The sequence below is a fragment of the Chiroxiphia lanceolata genome, chromosome 5, assembly GCF_009829145.1.
Source record: "Chiroxiphia lanceolata isolate bChiLan1 chromosome 5, bChiLan1.pri, whole genome shotgun sequence".
NCBI lineage: Eukaryota > Metazoa > Chordata > Aves > Passeriformes > Pipridae > Chiroxiphia > Chiroxiphia lanceolata.
The window spans coordinates 63573290-63593367 of NC_045641.1; the positions used below are offsets into that span (position 1 = coordinate 63573290).

General features: G+C 41.1%; 1 protein-coding gene across 1 annotated transcript in view; it reads right to left on the reverse strand.

Annotated features, from left to right (window-relative positions):
• The window catches only part of ST8SIA1 (ST8 alpha-N-acetyl-neuraminide alpha-2,8-sialyltransferase 1), a 122957-nt gene that overhangs the window by 74208 nt on the left and 28671 nt on the right, over positions 1 to 20078 (reverse strand). Inside the window, exon 2 of the mRNA XM_032688244.1 lies at positions 18486 to 18630. Within this exon, the coding sequence (XP_032544135.1) occupies positions 18486 to 18630 (145 nt within the window). The remainder of the gene's footprint in view (positions 1 to 18485; positions 18631 to 20078) is intronic.

The following is a 20078-nucleotide window of genomic DNA, read 5'->3' on the forward strand; positions in this document are numbered from 1 at the left end:
TTTAAAGTACAAACCCCTGTTTTTTAAATTTACTCTTTCTGACAGAAATTTAGAGTGCACTGCCAGTAAGTGGTAGTTAGGTGTATGCTAGTGAGATGAAAAAGACTCTGGGAGCATAATTTCAGAGAAAATGCTTTTTGAAAGAGAAATTCCATGAATTGTGGTGGAAAGGTTACTCAAAGCCACATGCATACCTGTCACATTTCTGCAAGTTGTACAGTATTTAGCTTCCTTGAAAGTACAAGAGGATGTTAACCTATTTGACAGAAGACAGAAAAAACGTTCTTAAATTTACAGAGAAAGGGGCTGTGAATTGACTGATTTGGACTGCTGTCAAATCAGGACTACTGCACATCACAGATTTTCTCTATCTACTCAAGTTTAAAGGAGGTTTCAAAAAATGAGCCACACCTGGACTGTTAATGAGCTATTTAACAAAATAATTTCATACAGTTTCCAAATATCTGATCTGTAGAGCTTTAAAATAATACCAAATTAACTTTAAAATGCCACAGACAAACATCATCACAACATGTTAACTGAGAGTGGAATCAAGGTATTTTTGTGATCTAAAAAAGATCAAAAAAAAAGACACAAAAACAAAAGGAGAGAGCAAAAGAAAGAAACATAATGTGTTCATACTTCTAAATAATGGGCTGGGGAGAAGTCTAACAAGAGGGGATGCTGCATGTTCAGACAGGCAAGGAAAACACTGTTACAAAAATACTGCAAGGCCATAATGGAGAACTTCCCACTGCAGGAAAATTCAGAAAGTAAGTATGAACAAGATTCTAATTATGAAGGATTAAAGAAAATAAAAGCATAATCCAGCTGAAGTTAAGTAAACATCATATTGCCTGTGATTGGTATATATACCCTGCCTGTTTTGACTACATTGCTTGCTAAAATTTAGCAACTACCCAGTTAAATTTCAGAAGTTAGTGCATTGAGTGTAGGATATGAGCTTAAAGTCCAGCAATCTAAAAGATGAAAAAAAAGACCTTTTTAGGCCAGTGAACCTTCTGAAGTCCTCTTTCACCACTGAGTCATACTGGAGAGGACTGGAAGCTCGGTGGCTTAGATCAGGGAAATACAGAATGTACCAAAACTTCATACAGGTATTTTAAACTTTAAAGAATTGTACATTTTTCCCTTCAGATGTGGCAAACCAAGCATATAGTGCATATCATATGTTATTTGCACTGGAGTTCTGCTCTACATTACAGAATAGCAGGCTGGGCAAGGTTGGAAGGGAACACAGTGGGTCATCTGGTCCAATCTCCCTGCTCAAGCAGGGTCATCCTAAAGCACATGGCACAGGATTGTGTCCAGACAGTTCTGCAATATCTCCAGTGAGGGAGACTCCACATCCTCTCTGGGCAATCTGTTCCAGTGTCTGGTCACCCACACAGCAAAGAAGTGCTTCCTCATGTTCAGGTGGAACTTCCTGTGCATCAGTTTCTGCCCTTTTCCTCTTGTCCCATTGCTTGGCACCACTGAGCAGAGCCTGGTCCATCCTCTGACACCTTCCCTTCAGATACTGATAGATATTAATGACGTCCCTCCTCACTTGCCTCTTCTCAAGGCTGAACAGGACCAGCTCCCTCAGCCTCTCCTTGTAAGAGAGATGCTCCAGTCCCCTAATCATCTTTGTCACCCTCTGCTGGACCTGCTCCAGGAGCTCCATGTCTCTCTTGTACTGAGAAGTTCAGAACTGGAGGCAGCACTCCAGATGTGGCCTCACCAGGACTGAGCAGAGCAGTAGGATCACCTCCCCCAGTCTGTTGGCAATGCTCTTCCCAGTGCACCCCAGGATCTCCTCGGCCTTTTTGGCCACAAGGACACAACGCTGGCTCATGGACAGCTGGTTGTCCACCAGGACCCCCAGATCCTTTCCTGCAGAACTGCTTCCCAGTAGGTCAGACCCTAGCCTTTGCTGGTGCCCGGGGTTATGCCTCTCCAGGTGCAGGACCCTGCACTTGCCTTTATTGAACTTCAGACAGTTCTTCTCAGCCCATCTCCCCAGCCTGACGAGTTTCTTCTGAAGGGTATCAGCCCCTGCCCCCAGCTTTGTGTCATCAGCAAACTTAGGTTCTGCTAATCACCTTAGGTGACTCCTTGCTTCCCCATCCACACAACAGAGAACAGTGAAACCTGTCTTGTGGGATCAGCAGGAAAGGAGCACGCTGCAAGAGCCAAGCTTACCTTGCTTTAATAAAAAATATTACCTCTCCTGACAAAGCTTGTTTTATCTGTGTTCTTATACCTTCAAAGTCACAACAAAGCTATCAGAATAGCAGCAAAACATTAGTACACAGTATTACTACAGGGAGGAAAAAAGCCATCTAGACAGCAAATGAATACACAGCAGCAAAGCAACTGCACCTCCTACCTGACACCGATCACGAGCAAAAATTGACCACGTAAACTTGTAATTCATTTCCAGACCACTCTGAATTTCACTCCAGGTGTGCAAATTATGCCAGTATCAGACTAATGGAGTAGCACTTACATGGAAGGGGGTTGTCTCATCTTTATGCAGGATTCAAATCCCCACAGCGGGATAAAGCAGAGAAGCCAGAGGCGTTACACTGCTGTGAAGCAGGTGCAAAACGAGACCTGTGCTCACCTGCGTCGCTGTAATGACTCTCTGTCTCTAAGGTCTGTGCTAAGCTGTGTGAACTCCACACAACATGAACATGACAGCAGCCAAGGAAGTATTAATGGGGGAGTCAACTGATCCCCTAACAGCGATTAAAAGGCCAACTAGAAAGAGACGCTAACAAAGACTGAAGAATAGCAGCAGTAGGTGGGGAGGCCTGGGGACTACATGGGGAAGATCTCAGAGACAAAAATGCAGTCGGAAAAGCAGGATAAAGAACTGAAGTGGCAGGCTGGGGAGCTGTCATCATTCTCCACGTGAGAAGGGGACACTGATCCAAAGGGATGCTGTGGGTAGCAGATGTCTTTGACAAGAGCCAACACAGAAGTACAGAGTAATGAGTGAGTTTTGAAAAAACACTGATTTCCTCTCACCCTCTTAACCGTAACAGGGTTAATCACAAATACACCTTTAGTGTACGTGCTAGTTCACAGTTCTTCTGTATTATCAAAATACCTGTTGCTATCAACAAATGGTCTATTTACTGTGGTTTTACATTTTCTCCTCAGTCAGACACTCAGCTCAGATTTCAGCTTAGGCACAGAAAGATCCTGTCCCAACTGACAAGCCAGAGTTTTGCTCTTACAGATTTAAAGACAAAGTGCCTACTATGAGAATATGTAACTTCTGAAATCAAGACCTCTGTCAGCTCTCTTAGCAAATCTGGTTTGATTTTGTACAGGTTTGATTTCGCCTTGTATATTGCCAGCTCTATGGAGAAGAAAGGATAACAGAGTCATGTAAAATATTAACTTGTGACAAATGTATCATAAAAATCCAATTAAGCTGGTGATGCTAGTCAGGAGCAAGACAACACACAATCCCACTTGCTTTTCTGTAGCTGAAGGTGCTCTGAAGGAATGAAAACTTGCGTCCTTCAGTGGGGAGATAAACCTTGGGGATACGGAAGAAACAGCTCTGCTAAGTAAAAATTGTGATATTTTTGCAAGTGCACATTTCTATAAATAACTTCAAGTTAAGTGACTTGATAGAGGTACTCAGAGACAGCCTGTTACACCAGATCCCCTTTGCTCCAGCTCCCCCCAGCACTTTGCTGCAATCACCAAACCAGAGTGGGTAACATCTATCCCATTAAGGTCCCTGCCACGTCAAGCTGACCTTTCAGGTCACCTCTCCCAAGGCAAATAGTACCCTCAACTAAAGCTGGTAAAGAGAACGAAGCGCAACGTTCCCTAAAGCGCAGACCCAGCAAATATTCACAAGTAGGGGAAAGGAAAGAAAAAGGATAGCAGGGACATAGTTATTAACATGCATTTTACAAACCAAATCAGTGTGAAAATCAAGTTTACATGGTTAGGAAGAGTAATATTGCATGGAGGTAATTGCCATATCAAACTTCAGGGTGCAGGAAGAATGGAAAGAAGGGTTGAAACCTTATATTTAAAAGAATAAAACTAGATATTATATCTTGCATAGCTAATTACTGTGAATGAGTAGTTTCCCAGCTATGCTCCTTGCAGGATCAAAATGCTAATAATGAAGCAAGCAGGAAGAATCTAATTTACACTGGAACAGAACCAGCCTGAACACTTTCTAACTCTGCATCTACACTTTTCATCTCGGAGGAACGAAGACCCTTTGAAATTACAAAAAGCAAGTTTCTGATCTACGCTGAAGAAGTTATTTATTTTGCAGGCTTCTTCTAACAGCAGGTTTCAGAAAACTATTCAGCCTTATAAGTGCTCCATGGTAGCAGATATCAAACTCTAAAGAGAAGACACTGTTGCTAATTATCACTATATAGGTTTTCTCTACAACTTCTTCATCCCTCGGATGGTCTGTTCTCAAGCGACCAGACATTCAATTTGAAATTCGCAAAACACAGGGACTATCCAGGCACCCTGCTGACAATTTGGGGTAAATTCATACCTGAAGTTGATTGGATCTGATCCTCTCTCAAGAAAAAGTTGCAGAACATAAGAGTTCCTATTACCACATCTGGAAACCAGCACACACACACCTCCACACTTCGTCCATTGGGTCATCCTGTCTGAGTGGCTGTTTCAAATTTGCCTTGCCTTTTCACTCAGAGTCTGTCTTAAGGGGTACAATTAAGTATTTCTCAGTCAAACCAGATGAAGAAGATAACTCATTCAACTCATGAAAACAACGGTTAATACAGGCTGAGAAACTGAAAAAAAAAAAAAAAAAAAAAAAATTCTTTGTTACCCAAGAAGTCACAATACCCAAATTATGAGTCCCTGGCAGAACTACACTCAGCAAGAGGGTAGTGTTGGCTAAATCCTGACCGTGCTCAAGTCAACTGGAACACTGCCACTGACGTGGGTGTCACCAGGCTTCATTTCACCTATTTTACCACAGAGCTCGTTGTCATTTCCCCACCACAGATTCTTTCGGTGCATCCACATTTTCCTGCTTAGTGGCCACTGTGAAAAGATGAATGCAACCACTGTGTCAACCGCAGCCACAGCCTGGCTAGGATGAGGGTATGCCAGTCCTGGGTATCCCTTGGAAGACAGATCCTAAACTGGGGAATTGGAACCACATAATATCCGCCAAGACCAGAGCCAGGAAAGCAGTGCTGGTGAGCTTAAATGAGATAGTCCCAGTTTTCAAAGGCCCTGCTCAATGCCACAGGGTGGAGAAGAGCTCCTCTCTGCTGTATTCATATACTGCCCCAAATACCGCAGGGGCTCTTTAGGTCTCTTCCAATTCTTTGTCTGTGAAGCAAAAGGAATAATGGTTCGGCATCTCTATCTGTTTATTGAGTGGGAAAAAGGGGTTTTGCAGTATTTCTTCTCCACAAACTCCCCATGCAGAAATCTGCATTTTAATTGTCTCCTGAGATTTCTAGGCATAGACTTAGCTGTGCAGTAACACCATACATTGAATTTGAATTACTGTAAAGTGCTTGAGGGAATTGTTATAAAGAGCATCATACTCATAACAAGGATTATTCATCTTTGGCTTTCCCATTTTTTCTGGCATAATACTGGATCACAGAATTGATCTGTGTAGGCTTTGCATTTATTGTCTCCTTTTACCTAAACTGTCTCCTATTGAGCCTAGTCCCAACACTGAAATTTGCAGCATTGCTCCTGAATAACAAGCTACACTGTGCATATTCCAAGCCCTGCCGCAAGGGAAGGGAAGCAGGACAACACAGGAGGTCTTAGGTTAAGGAAAAGGCTGGAGATGGTCTGGATGAAGGAATGTCTATTAATGAATTAGCCTATAAATATGTTAGCCAGCCTACAATCCAGAATGCATTACACATTATCCGTTCAAGTCACAGTCACCATCTTGTTAAAAACCATCAACAGAGAGCAAGGGTTGCTTGGTATTACTTCATGCCCTGCAGGCAGGGCTAACTCAGCTTGGCTCTGTACACTGAGAAATAAAGATGTACAATAGCAGCTCCGTGCAATCTCCACTGGGCACCCTGGAGAGAGAGAGAGCTCACCACTGTCCATCTGTCTGTCTCCAGCTACATGAAGTACATTCAGTTTACTGAGGCAGAAAGATGGGCAAGATTAGCTGAAGCAGACTGTCAGAGCTGTGAATGCGGCACACAGAGGTCTCACTCCGGGAAGGAGATCCCTGAGTTTTGTTCCCTGTTCAGTCCTCAGTGCACATGATCAGGGAGAAAAGACAAGCGTGTTTGTTGGGATACTAAGTTTGCCTCATTAATAGCGGCATCCAGTGATCTCCTGGCTACAGAAATAACGAGCAACTCTAAATACCAGCTTGTTCACGCCGAAAGGCAACATTAAGCTCTGCCTTCTAAAGGATATGGCATTGATGCCACCTCCAAAAGGGAAGTCTGAATATACATTTCAGAGGGCACCACATAGTCAGTTGTCACATATCTTCCTTGCAGAGCATTAGAAAAACAAAAATATTCAGAAGTCTGGAAAAAACTATTTTACTAAAAGACTTGTGGTTGTTTAGCCTAGAGAAAAAGACTGTGGGGAGACTTGATAGCAGTTATATGCAGAAAAGATGAGAAGAAAACATCTCTTAAATTATAGCCAAGGGGGAATTTCAAGTTAGATGTCAGGAAATATATCTTATGCATAAAGGCAGCAATGTATTAGACTGGTCTGCCCAGTGGGCCACGGAATTTCCATTACTGGAAGCTGTAAAAAATTATTAGACAAATATGTCTGATAAAACCTGAAAGAGAGTAGATTTAGATTAGATATTAGAAAGAAATTTTTTACTGTGAGGGTGGTAGACCCTGGAAGAGGATGCTCAGAGAAGCTGTGGATGCCCCATATTTGGAAGTGTTCTAGGTCAGGCTGGATGGGGCTTTAAGCAACCTGGTCTAGAGGAAGGCACCCCTACCCCTAGCAGGGGGGTTGGAACTAGGTGATTTTTAAGGTCCCTTCCAAAATGAACCATTCAATGATGTTTGGTACAGCCCAGGTGGAGCTGTCTGCCATGAGGCAGAGACAAGAGGGCAGTGCCCTCTGAGCATCCTCTCCAGACAATGACTTGGCACAGGTTTCACTAAGATACCACCAGAATAAACTGACAGTGCCCCCGTGTTTTGGTGTAGTGTTGCCTAGTGAATCCCCCTAGGAAGGTGCACGGCTGTTTCCCCTAAAAGCCTGACTGTGTAAAAGTAAAATCATAAATAGTGTGGTACCTCTGGATTATGTGGTGTGATTTAATACATTTCTTCATGCAGCCTTATGAGTGGAAAGGGAACTGTGTGAAAACAGGTGTTTATTTTACTTTGGTGTTGTTCAATGGAGGGGCTACAGTGGAAACTTTTTGTCTTGAAGCTGGAACTTCTTGTCCAAGTACAGCAGGTAAAGGCTGGAGCTAACATACACACCCGAAAGGAGGTTGTAGGAAGGTGGGGGTCAGCCTCTTCTCCCAGGCAACTAGTGACAGGACAAGAGGAAATGCTCTCAAGCTATGCCAGGGGAGGTTCAGGTTGGACATCAGGAAGATTTTCTTCACTGTAAGGGTGGTTAAGCATTTTAACAGGCTGCCCAGGGAGGTGGTGGAGTCACCATCCCTGGAAGTGTTCAAGGAATGACTAGACATGGCACTTAGTGCTATGGTTTAGTTGGCAAGGTGGTGGTCAGTCAAAAGTTGGATTCAATGACCTTGGAGGTCTTATCCAACAGTAATGATTCTATGATACTCCCAGTCACCACGTGTGGGTGCTGGGCATTCCCCAGCATATCTGCAGCTAGTTAGGATGTATTTTTAACTAGACAGAACAGAATCAGTGAGATGATACAGCAAAGATGAGTGAGGAGGGATCTCCAGGGAGCTGCCTGCCTGTGCACACCACCAAAGGCTGCACTAACACCAGTGTCACCATGATCACCTTCACTGCACTGACTTCTTCCCTTTGGTCGCTGTGGGAAAGCCTCATTACCATGGGTCTTAATAGGTTGCAAACACTTTGGTCACACCCCATAAAACCATAAGTAAGGAGATGTTATACACATGAGAAATTGGTCTATCAGTGTTAAAAAGTACATTTATCCCTACCTGACTGACTCACCAGATAGCTCCATCACAAGGCATGTGATAGCCCTCCCAGGAGGCAGCAATACACCCACATTTCAGTGCAATATACCTGCATTTAAATTGCTCCATGAATCTAGACCTTGTCTTAAAACAAACCCCCTAATCCCACACTTTTCAAGCATAGGATGTGAGGAATTATGGACTTTATTTGTTCATACTTAGCCATACAGATCTTATGCTAGAAGTTAGGACAGCAGTAGGTGGACAACAGTGCTACTCTATTAATTAAGGCAGTTGACTTCCAAGAGCTGGTTCACAACAAGCTAATTAGATCACAACCTTTACTTCTTCACACTGAGATGGATAATTTACTCATAAAAAAAACTTCTAACCAAATCAAAAGGGGTAAAGGGAAAAGCTATGTGTAACATCACATGTTGCATTACCAAGTTACATCATGTCTAACTTTTTGCTCTTCACCTATCACACAATTGCCATGCCAGAGAATGAAGACAACCAGATGCAGCTGCGTGACTTGGGAGCTTCTAAAAAACATTTCGGGTCTCACAGAGCTAATATGTGTTATAAAATGTGGGTAATTCCCTCCTGAACAAATGATCATCCGGATCCAGTGTCCTCCATCCAGACGTTCTAAAATTGGAGACCATTACACCAGTGAATTCTACACTGAGAAAAATACAGCCATTGGAGTCTGTGCTTCCATGAGGCAATATTAAGACAGCTCTACTGCAGCCACCAAACTGGCATGCAGAAACCTTAAAACTTCCACCCTCACCCTGCTCACAGGTTTTTATAACTGACTTTCAACTTAGAGATCAAGGGCTCACTTAGATAAGTGTGCAGAACTGTGCTGGCAATACTGTACCCTACACAAAAATATCCTGCCAATTTAAGCAGCAGTCTTCATGGGATTGATGGACTGGACTAAAGCCAATGAGCCTAAGCCACCAGCACTGCCAAATGTCCCCAGCCCCACCAACTGTCCCCAGCCCCAAATGCCGACAGTTCACATAAGTGTCTGAAACAGTCTTTAAAAAGGAAATTACAGATGAAGAAGGTAAAAAAAAAGACACCATCTCTGCACTGGAACAATGTTTCTTTCTGCATTTGGGTTTCACAGTTATATTACACAACTCCAAGTTCACAAACCCATTAAATGTTGTATTTTGGCTCATTTCAGCTGTAAAGATGCCACTATTTTCAGTTATCTTGCCTTTGCCTGACACTACAGACTAACCCTTTAGCTGCCACACGCTGAAGTCACCTCAGATTGGTAGCGACTGGCCAGTAGACAATCTGCACCACAGATTTTATTGTCAAATTTCTCCTTAAAGACCCTAAGAAAGCATAAGCTCGGTAGATCAAGAAGGAAAAAACAGCATAGATTCTTGATCTGAGCAACCTGCACATCCTGCATCACAGGATTTGTCTGATGCCTCGTGATGGACGAAAAGCACTACTGTGTTATTTTTCCAATGTCCAAAATGTCATTTGGAAGCCAATGCCTGCCTCGTGGGAATGATTCAGATGATAGAAGTTATTGCAGAAGAGAACCACAGACCTTCCCTTCCATGCCTTATCAGGTTATAAGGGCTCTAAATAAACCATGCCTGGCTATGTAAGTTAATTCCTGAACTGTAATACATCAGAGTTCTCATTAAATATAAAACTGGGCTTATACTCCCCCCTAAGCAAGAAGACATAAAGGATCTATTGAAAGTCACTATTTAATCCTCCTACAAGATTTGTAACTGTGCTAACCCTTCTTAATAGCTTCTGCAGTGGCATAACCTTCCCTGACTTTCTCCAAGCCTGCAGACTTCACTAAGTCACACTTCCACCTATATTTAGGAATACGTGGGAGAAAGTGGGGCTATATCTTTGCTACACATGAAATACCTTCTGAACATAGCTGAATATCCTGTCTCACTCCAGTAAAATTTACATGAGCCATATCAAGAAACCAAACAACTGTATGAAAAATAGAAGTATGTAATATTCCATCAATTTCTACTCATTCTTCTGCCACGTGGTAAGAGCCAGGCATGAAATGCAACTAAACCTATGCCTTAAAGAAACCAGTATGGGTATTAAGCCTATTTTAAGAAGTATCTCACCAAATAAGCTAACTACTGCATAGAGAAAATTAATGTAATGCACTGTGATCATTGAATGATTCAAATATATAGTCGCATGTACAGTAAAAAGTCTTTAAACTCAACAAGATGAATTTTAATAATAGAATTCATAGATAATATGAAAGGCCAACAAGTGGCCAGGATATAAAGGATAAAGTTTACTCAAGAAGCAAAGGTATCACTGTACCTGTAGGCAGAAGTAGGTAGAAGGTATAGAAACGAGTTCACTACCAGAAAAACCCCTGCATGGAGAAACAATCTCCTTTTAGTATCTTATCAGTTACATAAAACTACAACAAAATAAACCAAACAAACTTGTGTTGACTTTGGGTGGACTAGATCCCACTCTTATTTCTACTTTTATACCCTCAGCCAGGCAGCTCCTATGCCCTGTAGTTACTTGTAGCCATCAGAAGTCTGCTGTCCCTGTAGCTTCTCATCTGTGACCACTTCCTTTAATTATCCTTTTGCTTACAACAGTTCTTGCTTCTAAAGCAGCAATTTTATGTACCCATAAGCAGAGGAACGTTGACTAAAAAGCCCGTAAAATTCCCAGGGCAGAAGTAGAGCCTCTCTGTCCATCTTTGCTGCGCTGTCCACTTCTTCTTTGAGTTCAGCCTTTTTGCTCTGTACTTTACAATCCCACAGCACAACATCTGTAGCTGTGACTTCTAGGTACTGTAAGAATGTTACTTGAGGCAGAACATTTCAGTTGTGCAGCTAATGAGTAGAAATGTGCACATGCATCCACTGTGCCGTGAGATCCTCCCTGTCTCTGCCCTTCCACAGTGCCCCTTCCCTCCCTCCCTCCCTGGGACAGCACCACTGCCACATTGCTCAGCCTTTTCCCTGTCTCCAGCCCTGCCATGGTCACTTCACAGCCAGCAGCTGCTCAGTGCACAGGCTTCCATTTTACCTGTCAGTAACTCTACGGCCCCAAGTACCAACAAGAATTAAATAAGATCTTTGAAAGCGCTTTCCAAATATAAAAGTCAATGCAAGCTGCAACACCCTCATGGTTGAATTATCCCCTTGAAAACACCCCATGTTCCTTCTGTCTCAGGTGGCTCCACAACAATCCCACAGGATTTCACACTTCTTTTTGTACAGCTCCGTATCCATAACGTGGCAGAAGCTGGACCACAATTGCTCTTCCACGATCTCCTATCCTCAAAGCCCCAAACAGAGGTGGGATTGATCTGTATGAGGGGGAGTTCTGAGTGCACAAAGTCATAAGGGTTTGTCTGGCAAAGGCACCGGATCAGCTCTTGCATTACCTAGTAAAGAGAGTGATGGATGCTCAGTCAGTTTAGATTTGAAATAGAAAGGTTGAGTTAGGGCAGCCGCTCCTCTTTCTCTGCCTGCGGGCCAAACTGACACTTTGCAGCCAGATCTAGTCCTTCCCTTTCTCTCTGTTACATTTGGAAAGGTCAGCATCTATTTCTGTATTTGCACCGACTGATATAAAGCCAATTTGGCATGTGCATTATTGCAGATAAACTCCAGAAAAATTAGGCTCACCCAAGACAGCCTGGTCTGGCATCTTGGTTGAAGAAATTTCAACAAGCCCAGAGAGACCAAGGCCCACATCCAGTGATGATCAACAGGGACAGAAAGCAACTCCTTGGTCTGTCTCAACTCACTTCAACAAGGGCACGTTGCTCATCCTTTAGTTAATTACTTCAAACCATACACATTCTATCTCAGGTTTTTTAGCATAATTTTGATTTTCACCATCAGGCATGTTTGCATCTCGTCTCTATGGAGCAGTTTCAGATGGACTATGGCTTTTGTTTAACTGACCAGCTAGAACAGATGATGCCCTATTCCAGTTTGCTTACAGGCTGCACAAAATGGCCCAATTACACGATTTGGAATTAGTCAGCATGGAATCAAAGTGAGGGTTGGGGTTTCACTTAACTAAATATTAAGCCACATTTTTTTATTTCAATCACCCCCATGCCAATGGCTAGAGATTATCTAGGACTGAAGGGAAGACTCAAGCTCCAAAAGATCATAGTTTGTCAGGTCTCTACAGACAGTATTTCATCTCCCGGTTTACAAAAGGCACTATATGATACAATTGCTTAAATAATTAAAAAGATCTCTTATTAGTTGTTTTCCTTGTGAAGTGTTACTTCACAAGATTTAACTATCTCTTCACCTTATAGTATACAGTACGTTTTCCATGTTTGCAATAATTAATGTTTATTAATGGTTATTTGTATTAATGTTTATTAATTACAGTTTCAGTTTGAATGAATAAAAGTAGCCTCAATCAAGAACAGAGTTTGCATTATAGTATGCATGGGGGCATGGGGGAAAATGAAGAAAAAAAAGGAAGACATGGGACAGCACCAAAAAGTTCCCCCAAATCCTAATTAAATACAACTCAAATGCAATCAGAGAGCTATTATTTAGACAGTAGAATTAACAGAAACAGATAAAAAAGATGTTCAATAAATGTTAAGTCTACAGGTACTTTATGTCCCTATCTAAGACATAAAGAAAAAATACCAGGACACATATGACAGCCAATATTTCAATGTATTTCTCCAAGCAGTTACTAGATAAAGAGCATTACTGAGAGCAGAGGACTTCCATAAGTTAGATTGCTAGCAAAAAATTAATAGAGCTCTTCCAAAGTCAACACCAAAGGCAATAATTCCTGGCAGCACCACAGTCCATCAGATCCTAGCCCACTTCGCTTCAGGTGGCTTCTCATTTTACACACAATTTCTGGATCGCCTGCGTCTAAAATCAGTCCAACAACACAGAGCGTTGGCAAAGCAAGGTAACATGGTCCTCTTAAAGGGGTTCATGTTCTTCACACAGCTGTAGCTTCACATTCCACCCTGCACCTGCAGAGCAGCTGTGCTCCCACCTAACCCTTTCCAGAAGGTGTTGCTCCTAGACCTCACCTTTTGCTGGAACCAAACAGTCATTTTCTTCCTCAGGATGAGAATGTTTTTCCTGTTATTTTCAGCATGCAGTAAGGGATAAAGCCTGCAGACTCTACACCAAACTCCCTTTCCAAATCTGAATTCTTTCCCTGAAATAATTACAAATTATTCTACTAGCTGTGGGCTATAACTATAAGAGCAGGGAATTCACTTTGAAACAGCACCAGTAGCTCCATCAGAGAAGGACGCTACAATCTCTGCCCAAATGAAGAATGTTGTGAGTAACCAAGAAAAAAATAAAAAAGTTCCCAGAATCTACCAGGCACCTTGAATGAAAACCACAAATCTCACAGCATGATCATAAAATAATTCACTGTTACCCAATACACCATTCATTCTGACAGAAAATGTCAGAGAATGTCTCCATCTTACAGCTGCAATTAGGGCAACTAACTTTTTCCCTGCCTTTATATTAAGGGTAAGAATTTGAACTTCAAATAAATACCTATATTATATATGCAATTTGAAAAATATCACCTTTCTCCTGATCACAAGGTATCCAGAAACTGATGTCACCTTTCCCAGACTTGTTTTTCCCCTTGGATTTCTCCAACACCATTTCTGATGACTATTCATGAGAAGCTCCATGCAAGTAGCCCCTCTTCTAGCTGACAGCATACTGCAGGTGAAACTTTAGAAGGGATTTGATCAGCTATGGAACCATATTTTAGTAATTTGACATAATTTATTGGTACCAAATGTGTCTAACTGCTTCAGGTGAAATACAATGAAACAGAATATTTTTCAATTTGTTAAATTAAAAAGCTGAAGTATAACATTTGAAATGTCTTTTGAAATGTATTCAACTCCTCTACCCTCCAAACCAACACTCTGCATGGCAGAGGGAAAAGTTACATTTGATTTAACTATTTTTTAACCCTTTGGGGGATGGGGAAAGGAGATCTCAAAAATTCACCTCAGTTCTTCCTTGCTATAGGCTTTAGCCAACGAGCAACAAAAATCAATTATTTGCATTAACAACTAAATACTAGGGTGAGGGTTTTTTCCCCTCTAATGCTAAAGATAGTCTGAATTTTGCTTTTGAAACTCTGAGGAAGAAAAAGACAGGAAGGAGTGAAAAAATATCCCCCAAAAAACATATGAAACTGGGGCTTGTTCTATTTTGTAACTCAAAAGCAGATGAGTGTTAGCTCACGTTTCTCTCACATGGTTTTGAGTTACATCCCAGCTACTCCTGTGGTTACATCACACTTACTCATAGTATCTAAAAATTACTGGAGGAATATATGGAAGCCTGGTTTCTTCCATTCTAGTCAGATGGCAAAGGGTGGAAAATGCTAGTCATGCCTTCTGTCGTGCCTCGATGCAACACAACAGGACCAGAGCTGCATGGCTAAACTTCCAGACTGGAGAGCAAGGAGGGTGTATGTCTCTGTCCCATCAGGGACACTCCCCAACACACAGTTCTCTGTTCTGTATAACAGTTGGTCCACAATGGAGAGGAAACACATCAAGAAGTTCCCATGACCTTTAGTGGCCAACGTGAGATGTGGCAGCCTGGCTGCTGAAACGTTTATCCAACCAAGACTGTAGTAGGGTCACCTGCATCTCTGAACTCTCAGTGCCTCCAGACACATACCAAAATTACTGGCTAATATTGAAACTCTAAGTCTGAATTAAAAGGTTTAGAGAAGTGGTAGGTAGGCCGCAGGAATAACCTCTCGCTGTTAAGATTAAACTACACCTACAGTGATATGCAGACTCTATTCTTCTTGTCTCCTAAGAGTGGGAAATAATGCTGTAGATCACAGCAAGTAACACAACAAAGCTGCTGTCAAGAAATATCTGATTTTAATTGAAGTGACACTCCATTATCCAACAGCTCCAGGTCACTCAGCTTAGTCTATGCTGGGAGATGGGCTGTAGGTGGGCACCCTCACTGCATGCTAGTCTGTCTTCTCTGATGAGCCACATCCTGAGCTGCACCTTCTCCTGACCTTTAGGTATTGACAATGAGCCATTAGCAGTTTCTCTCCAGGATGGAAAAGATGGTGCAGTCTGTGTAACATTTCATTTCTGCTTCAAAAAAATTTAATTCTTGATATCGGGGCGAAATGACACAGAGAGGGGTAGACTAAGAGGAGCTACTTCCAGCAGCTGGAATTATGGGTTCACACAAAAGTCTGCAACTTCAAATTTTGTTCTCATGAACTGAAATGAAACACTGAATGACTATTTCCACATAAAAGCTTTTTTCTTTTGCAATTTTCTCCCTTGGCCTCTCAAAAACTTGAAAAAATAAAAAGGAGAATAATATAATCATGCAAGGTCTGAGGAATAAAAGGCTAGCAAAGGACTTGATTAAAAAAAAGAAATCTAACAGTTGAAATATTACATTAAAAAAATGGTACAATGAAATAATATAATACCACCAAAACCTTTTAACCTTTTCATTTCAAAGAAAAACTGAAAAACCAATGAACTGATATTAAATTTATATTTTCATGAAACAGTATTTTTACTGGAAAAGCACTCTATCAGAAAATGTTGGCCCAGCTGTAAGAACTTTAAATGTAGAGTGCTCAGAAGAAAAAAATATTCTATTTTGTATTGTTGCCATTCAAGAGACATTTTACATATTAAGTTTCTGACATACTTATTTATTCCTGTAAAAGGCTCCATTGATGCATTAGCCAGCTCACTCTATGCCATGAAATATGGCAAGTTTCCTATTCAGTTTTGAGTTACATTATCGTATAAGTTAGTAACTGGTTCAGGACTGAGAAATCTCCTGCAAGCACAAAATTGCTTAAGCCCAGCAGATTGATGTGGATGGAGCCAGTTTTATTTATTCCAGAGGAAATATTTTTTCGATTATATCAACATAGCTGCAGCCCTTTACATTCCTGTTACATCCCCTGGGCATTTCAGAGTATTAACTGTATTTTATGAGAGGTTTTAAGCTTCTGGATACTTTTGAAAGGAATATTCATCTTCACAAAACTCGCCTGCCAGTCGCTAGCAAGCTAATAGACACCATTCTTCAAAGAGGGAGCCTGAAAAATTTAGGTGAGTATTTTTCTTGAAACAAAAAGAGAAGCAGAGAAATACTTCACTTAAAATTTACTGCAAATAAATCTTCCTAAGCTTTTAAGCCTACCGGGATTTCATCTGATAAAGGCCTACGAAATTCCTCTGGGCAAAATACACAGGAATAACACATCAAATTAGAGGCAGTGGTACTTGCAAGGAAAGAAGGAGTAGTAGCGAGCAGCATTTGTCAGAAATAAACTGCCCATCGATTCATTAAAGGGACAGCATTTCTGGCATCACTCCCAGAGCTGCTTTCTAGCATTGTTCCACAGTTGGAACATCAGAAAAATTCACCTTTTCCACCACCACCAGCAGCATCTACCCATCCTCTTCACAGACCACTTGGCAAGCCTAAGGGACACTGAAGTCCCAGTCCCACAGCTCATCTTGTCCCTCAGGAGTTTATCTTTCCAGGACTTCCCAGATCCTTACTCTTGATCCAGACAACTGACAAACTTTGAGGATGGGGCTTGGGAGCCTGGGAACCACTGGAGTTCCTGAGATCACGATTTCTCTCTAACCAGCAATGACCTCTCCAAAGGAGTCCGTCCAGCACTCTGCTCTTTTCTATGAGAGGAGGTAGGACACCTCTGCAGCCAAGCAGAATGCTAGGTTTTAATACAAAGAAAATCAAATCTAAAATCCCAAATTCATCACAGAACAGTGACCTCCCTGTGCCAGCCCAGGTGGGGTTTTTCTGAAACCCTAGAAAGGTCTTACACATTTTGAGCCGCTGTTGCCAGTATCTTTGTGTGGTAAAAATTTCACAGCTCTGACAAGGGTTTCTGTTCTCTCCAATAAATGATGCAATATTGTAGCAACAAATCACACTCATAATCACAGAAAAAGACTTAGAGCCACTACTCTGCAACACATCATAAACTTTTTGCCAGTCTCCAGAAATTCACTCAAGGTGGGCAGCCCCTTTCCAGCTGTACTGCAGGAAAAAATCCCACTTGCCATGCAGGTTTCAGCATCTACTTGTTTGCTGAGCTTGCAGGGACACAGCAGCTGGGAGCAGTCTGAGGGAAGCCAAGGTCCATTGTCTGGATCGTGGCAACAGGCACAAGTGACAAGACAGGAGACTGGTAGCCTGAAGAAGACACAGCTGTAAAACCACTCCTCAGAATGATGTCTCAACATAGGAAGTGGCTGTTCCTACCTCCTCTGCCCTGCACTACAGTTTCCCCTCACACTTCTCCATTAAAAGAAACTCCTTCAAAGTCATAACTCTGTTTTTGAGATCTTGGGAACTACCTTAAAAAAAAACAAAATCAAATCACCAAACCAACTTTTTCATGCTTTATTGGCAGGATGAGGTTAATAAGTAAGAACTCTGCTACATGTTTAACTGAAACAGCAACAAATGAAAAGCCCAGTGTGAATGATTCAACATTTACTGGGAGGCTTAACAAATTTGTATGTCTTCAGTTTGAGAAATTAAAGCAACATGTAAATCAATTAATACATCCAGACGTTTGGTTTTCTTTAAGTGTGTAGCCACATAAAACATCTCTCCTTCCACATACAAAATTCAATGTAACAACCTCGTTATTTAACATCAGTTCATATATTAATTAAATAAACAAGAAGCAGCTTAGTTCAGTACCACAAACTGCCATCACTCAAAAACCCTGTACTTAACCCAAAACACCTTTGCTGAACAATAATCACTTCTAACGTTCAAAACCAGCAAGAATCAACAAAGTCAAGTTGTTGGCTTCTGTTGTTGGGCTCACATTGATTGTCACCAACAAACTTCATTAACTTGTAACACCTTCACACAAAGTACTGTCGCATGTGATCTGTACAGATCTCAACTGAAGCAATCCTAGGTGAGGGATCAGGCTCACTGTTGAGTGTGATCCTTGACTGAAATGCAGAAATCACCTACTTAAAACAGACAGAATTTCAGCATTTTAAGAATCAAGATGGGTGACCCAATTTCACCAGCCCTTGTGTACATCTGCACACCCAAAAAGCAGCCAAGGAAATATTAACATGCATACCAACAAAATTTTCAGTAAAAAAAAAAACAAACCAGGAGATTGTTTTGTACCAAGAAAAGAAGACTCAATTTCTTGACAAGCCTTTAGCTTATTCATGCTCCTTTGTATCATGTTACCATTTAGTATATTAATACTTAAAATGGCAATAAAACCAGTTACTAACCTGTGGGAAGAGAGAGTAAGTTGCATTGTCGATTGTAACAGAATATAAAAATTCCCCGTCGAACCAGAGGTTCTTTCCCATCGGGGAGTTCAGCTTTGTCATGGCAAAGAGCTGCCCGGGGTCACAGCATTCTTCCAGCAGCTTCCTAGAGAAGGCAATCAAAAGAGAAAGTGTGGTATTAATTAGAGCCTTGGCACGCCTTCGTTAACGATCACCCCTCACATCTGAGATCCTGCCACTCTCAGATGCTCTAAAAGTCAACCTTCCCAGCCAGCAGATGAACCAGGGGTGACTCTTTTTTACTTACAGAAAGGTTAGAAAAGCTGCTTTTATTTCAGAAAATCTTAGAAATAGATAGTAAAAAAATTTAAGTTTCCAGTCAGGGTGGCACAGAAATAAAACCAAGATTCAGCAAAAGAAACTCCGTCCTGTACAACACATTTTAATGGATAAAAAACTGGTCTCCAACACATGCAGAAATCAGTGAAGCTCCTTTGAAAATTAAATCTAAGGTATATCAAAATTCAGTACCAAACCTTATTCGTGAAGAGTAGGTTTCCTCAAACCCCATAGTTACATAACTTACGGATGGAAAAATTTGGCATCCCTCTCCAGTTACTGAATGTCCTTGTATATATTCCCAGCAGTATTAGGGCCTGCCTTCTAACTCGAGTCCAACTTGAGTCATCTCAGTATGATAGATATATATAGAGAGAGACTGAATATTATACCTCAGTTTCCTTGCTGAAACTGCATATCCTCTTACACATTCATTTCCCAAAAATACTTACTATTCGGCTTGAGTAGAAATTTGAGAGCTGGTGAGCTGGTTGAAGGTTATATTGAGCAAAAGTTCTATATCACAGCAAACCCAGCAATTAATATCCTAAAATACAGAATAATGAAAAGGACTAAAGGTCCAGAATATCCCATCTTTCCATAGCCTGCATGGCAGCAGAAAGGGTGACACTCATACTGTTTTTTATATGTAATAGATGTATTTAAAACACATATTGCAGAACTATGCCATTAGAGTATATTTTCATGTTATTATATACATTTTTCATATATTCTAAAGGGAATCCTAAAGAGATTGGCACCATTTCCAGTGGTTGCATAAGTCAAAAAACATCAATTATTAGTGACTACTAGAATGCTTGATGTAGCTGTTCTCCTTTGAGAAAGAGGAGATTTTATTCAAAACCATGAAGTCACTAATGGAAATTTAATTTTTTTTTAGCATTTTTTAAAGTTTTACAGCTACTTTTCATTTCTAAAAACTAATACTCGAAAAAAAAAAAACCCAACATTATTTTTCCCTGAAGTTCATTGCTTTCTGCAACTCTGTATTACTTTTCAGACATACTTCCAACTGAAAATCTGATGAAAACTGGAAAACTGTAGAGTAGATTTGTGATAACCTCAGCAAAAGAGGAAATAGCTTAAAAGTGAACTCCTCCATCTGCATAAATATTTTAGGAAAGATATAAATCACTATGCTCCAGTGTGTAAGTCAATTCCAAATTAATGATGTCTAGCACAATACTGTGTCTAGTTCTAGATCCCAAGGTCCTAGAAGATCAAAGAAGATGC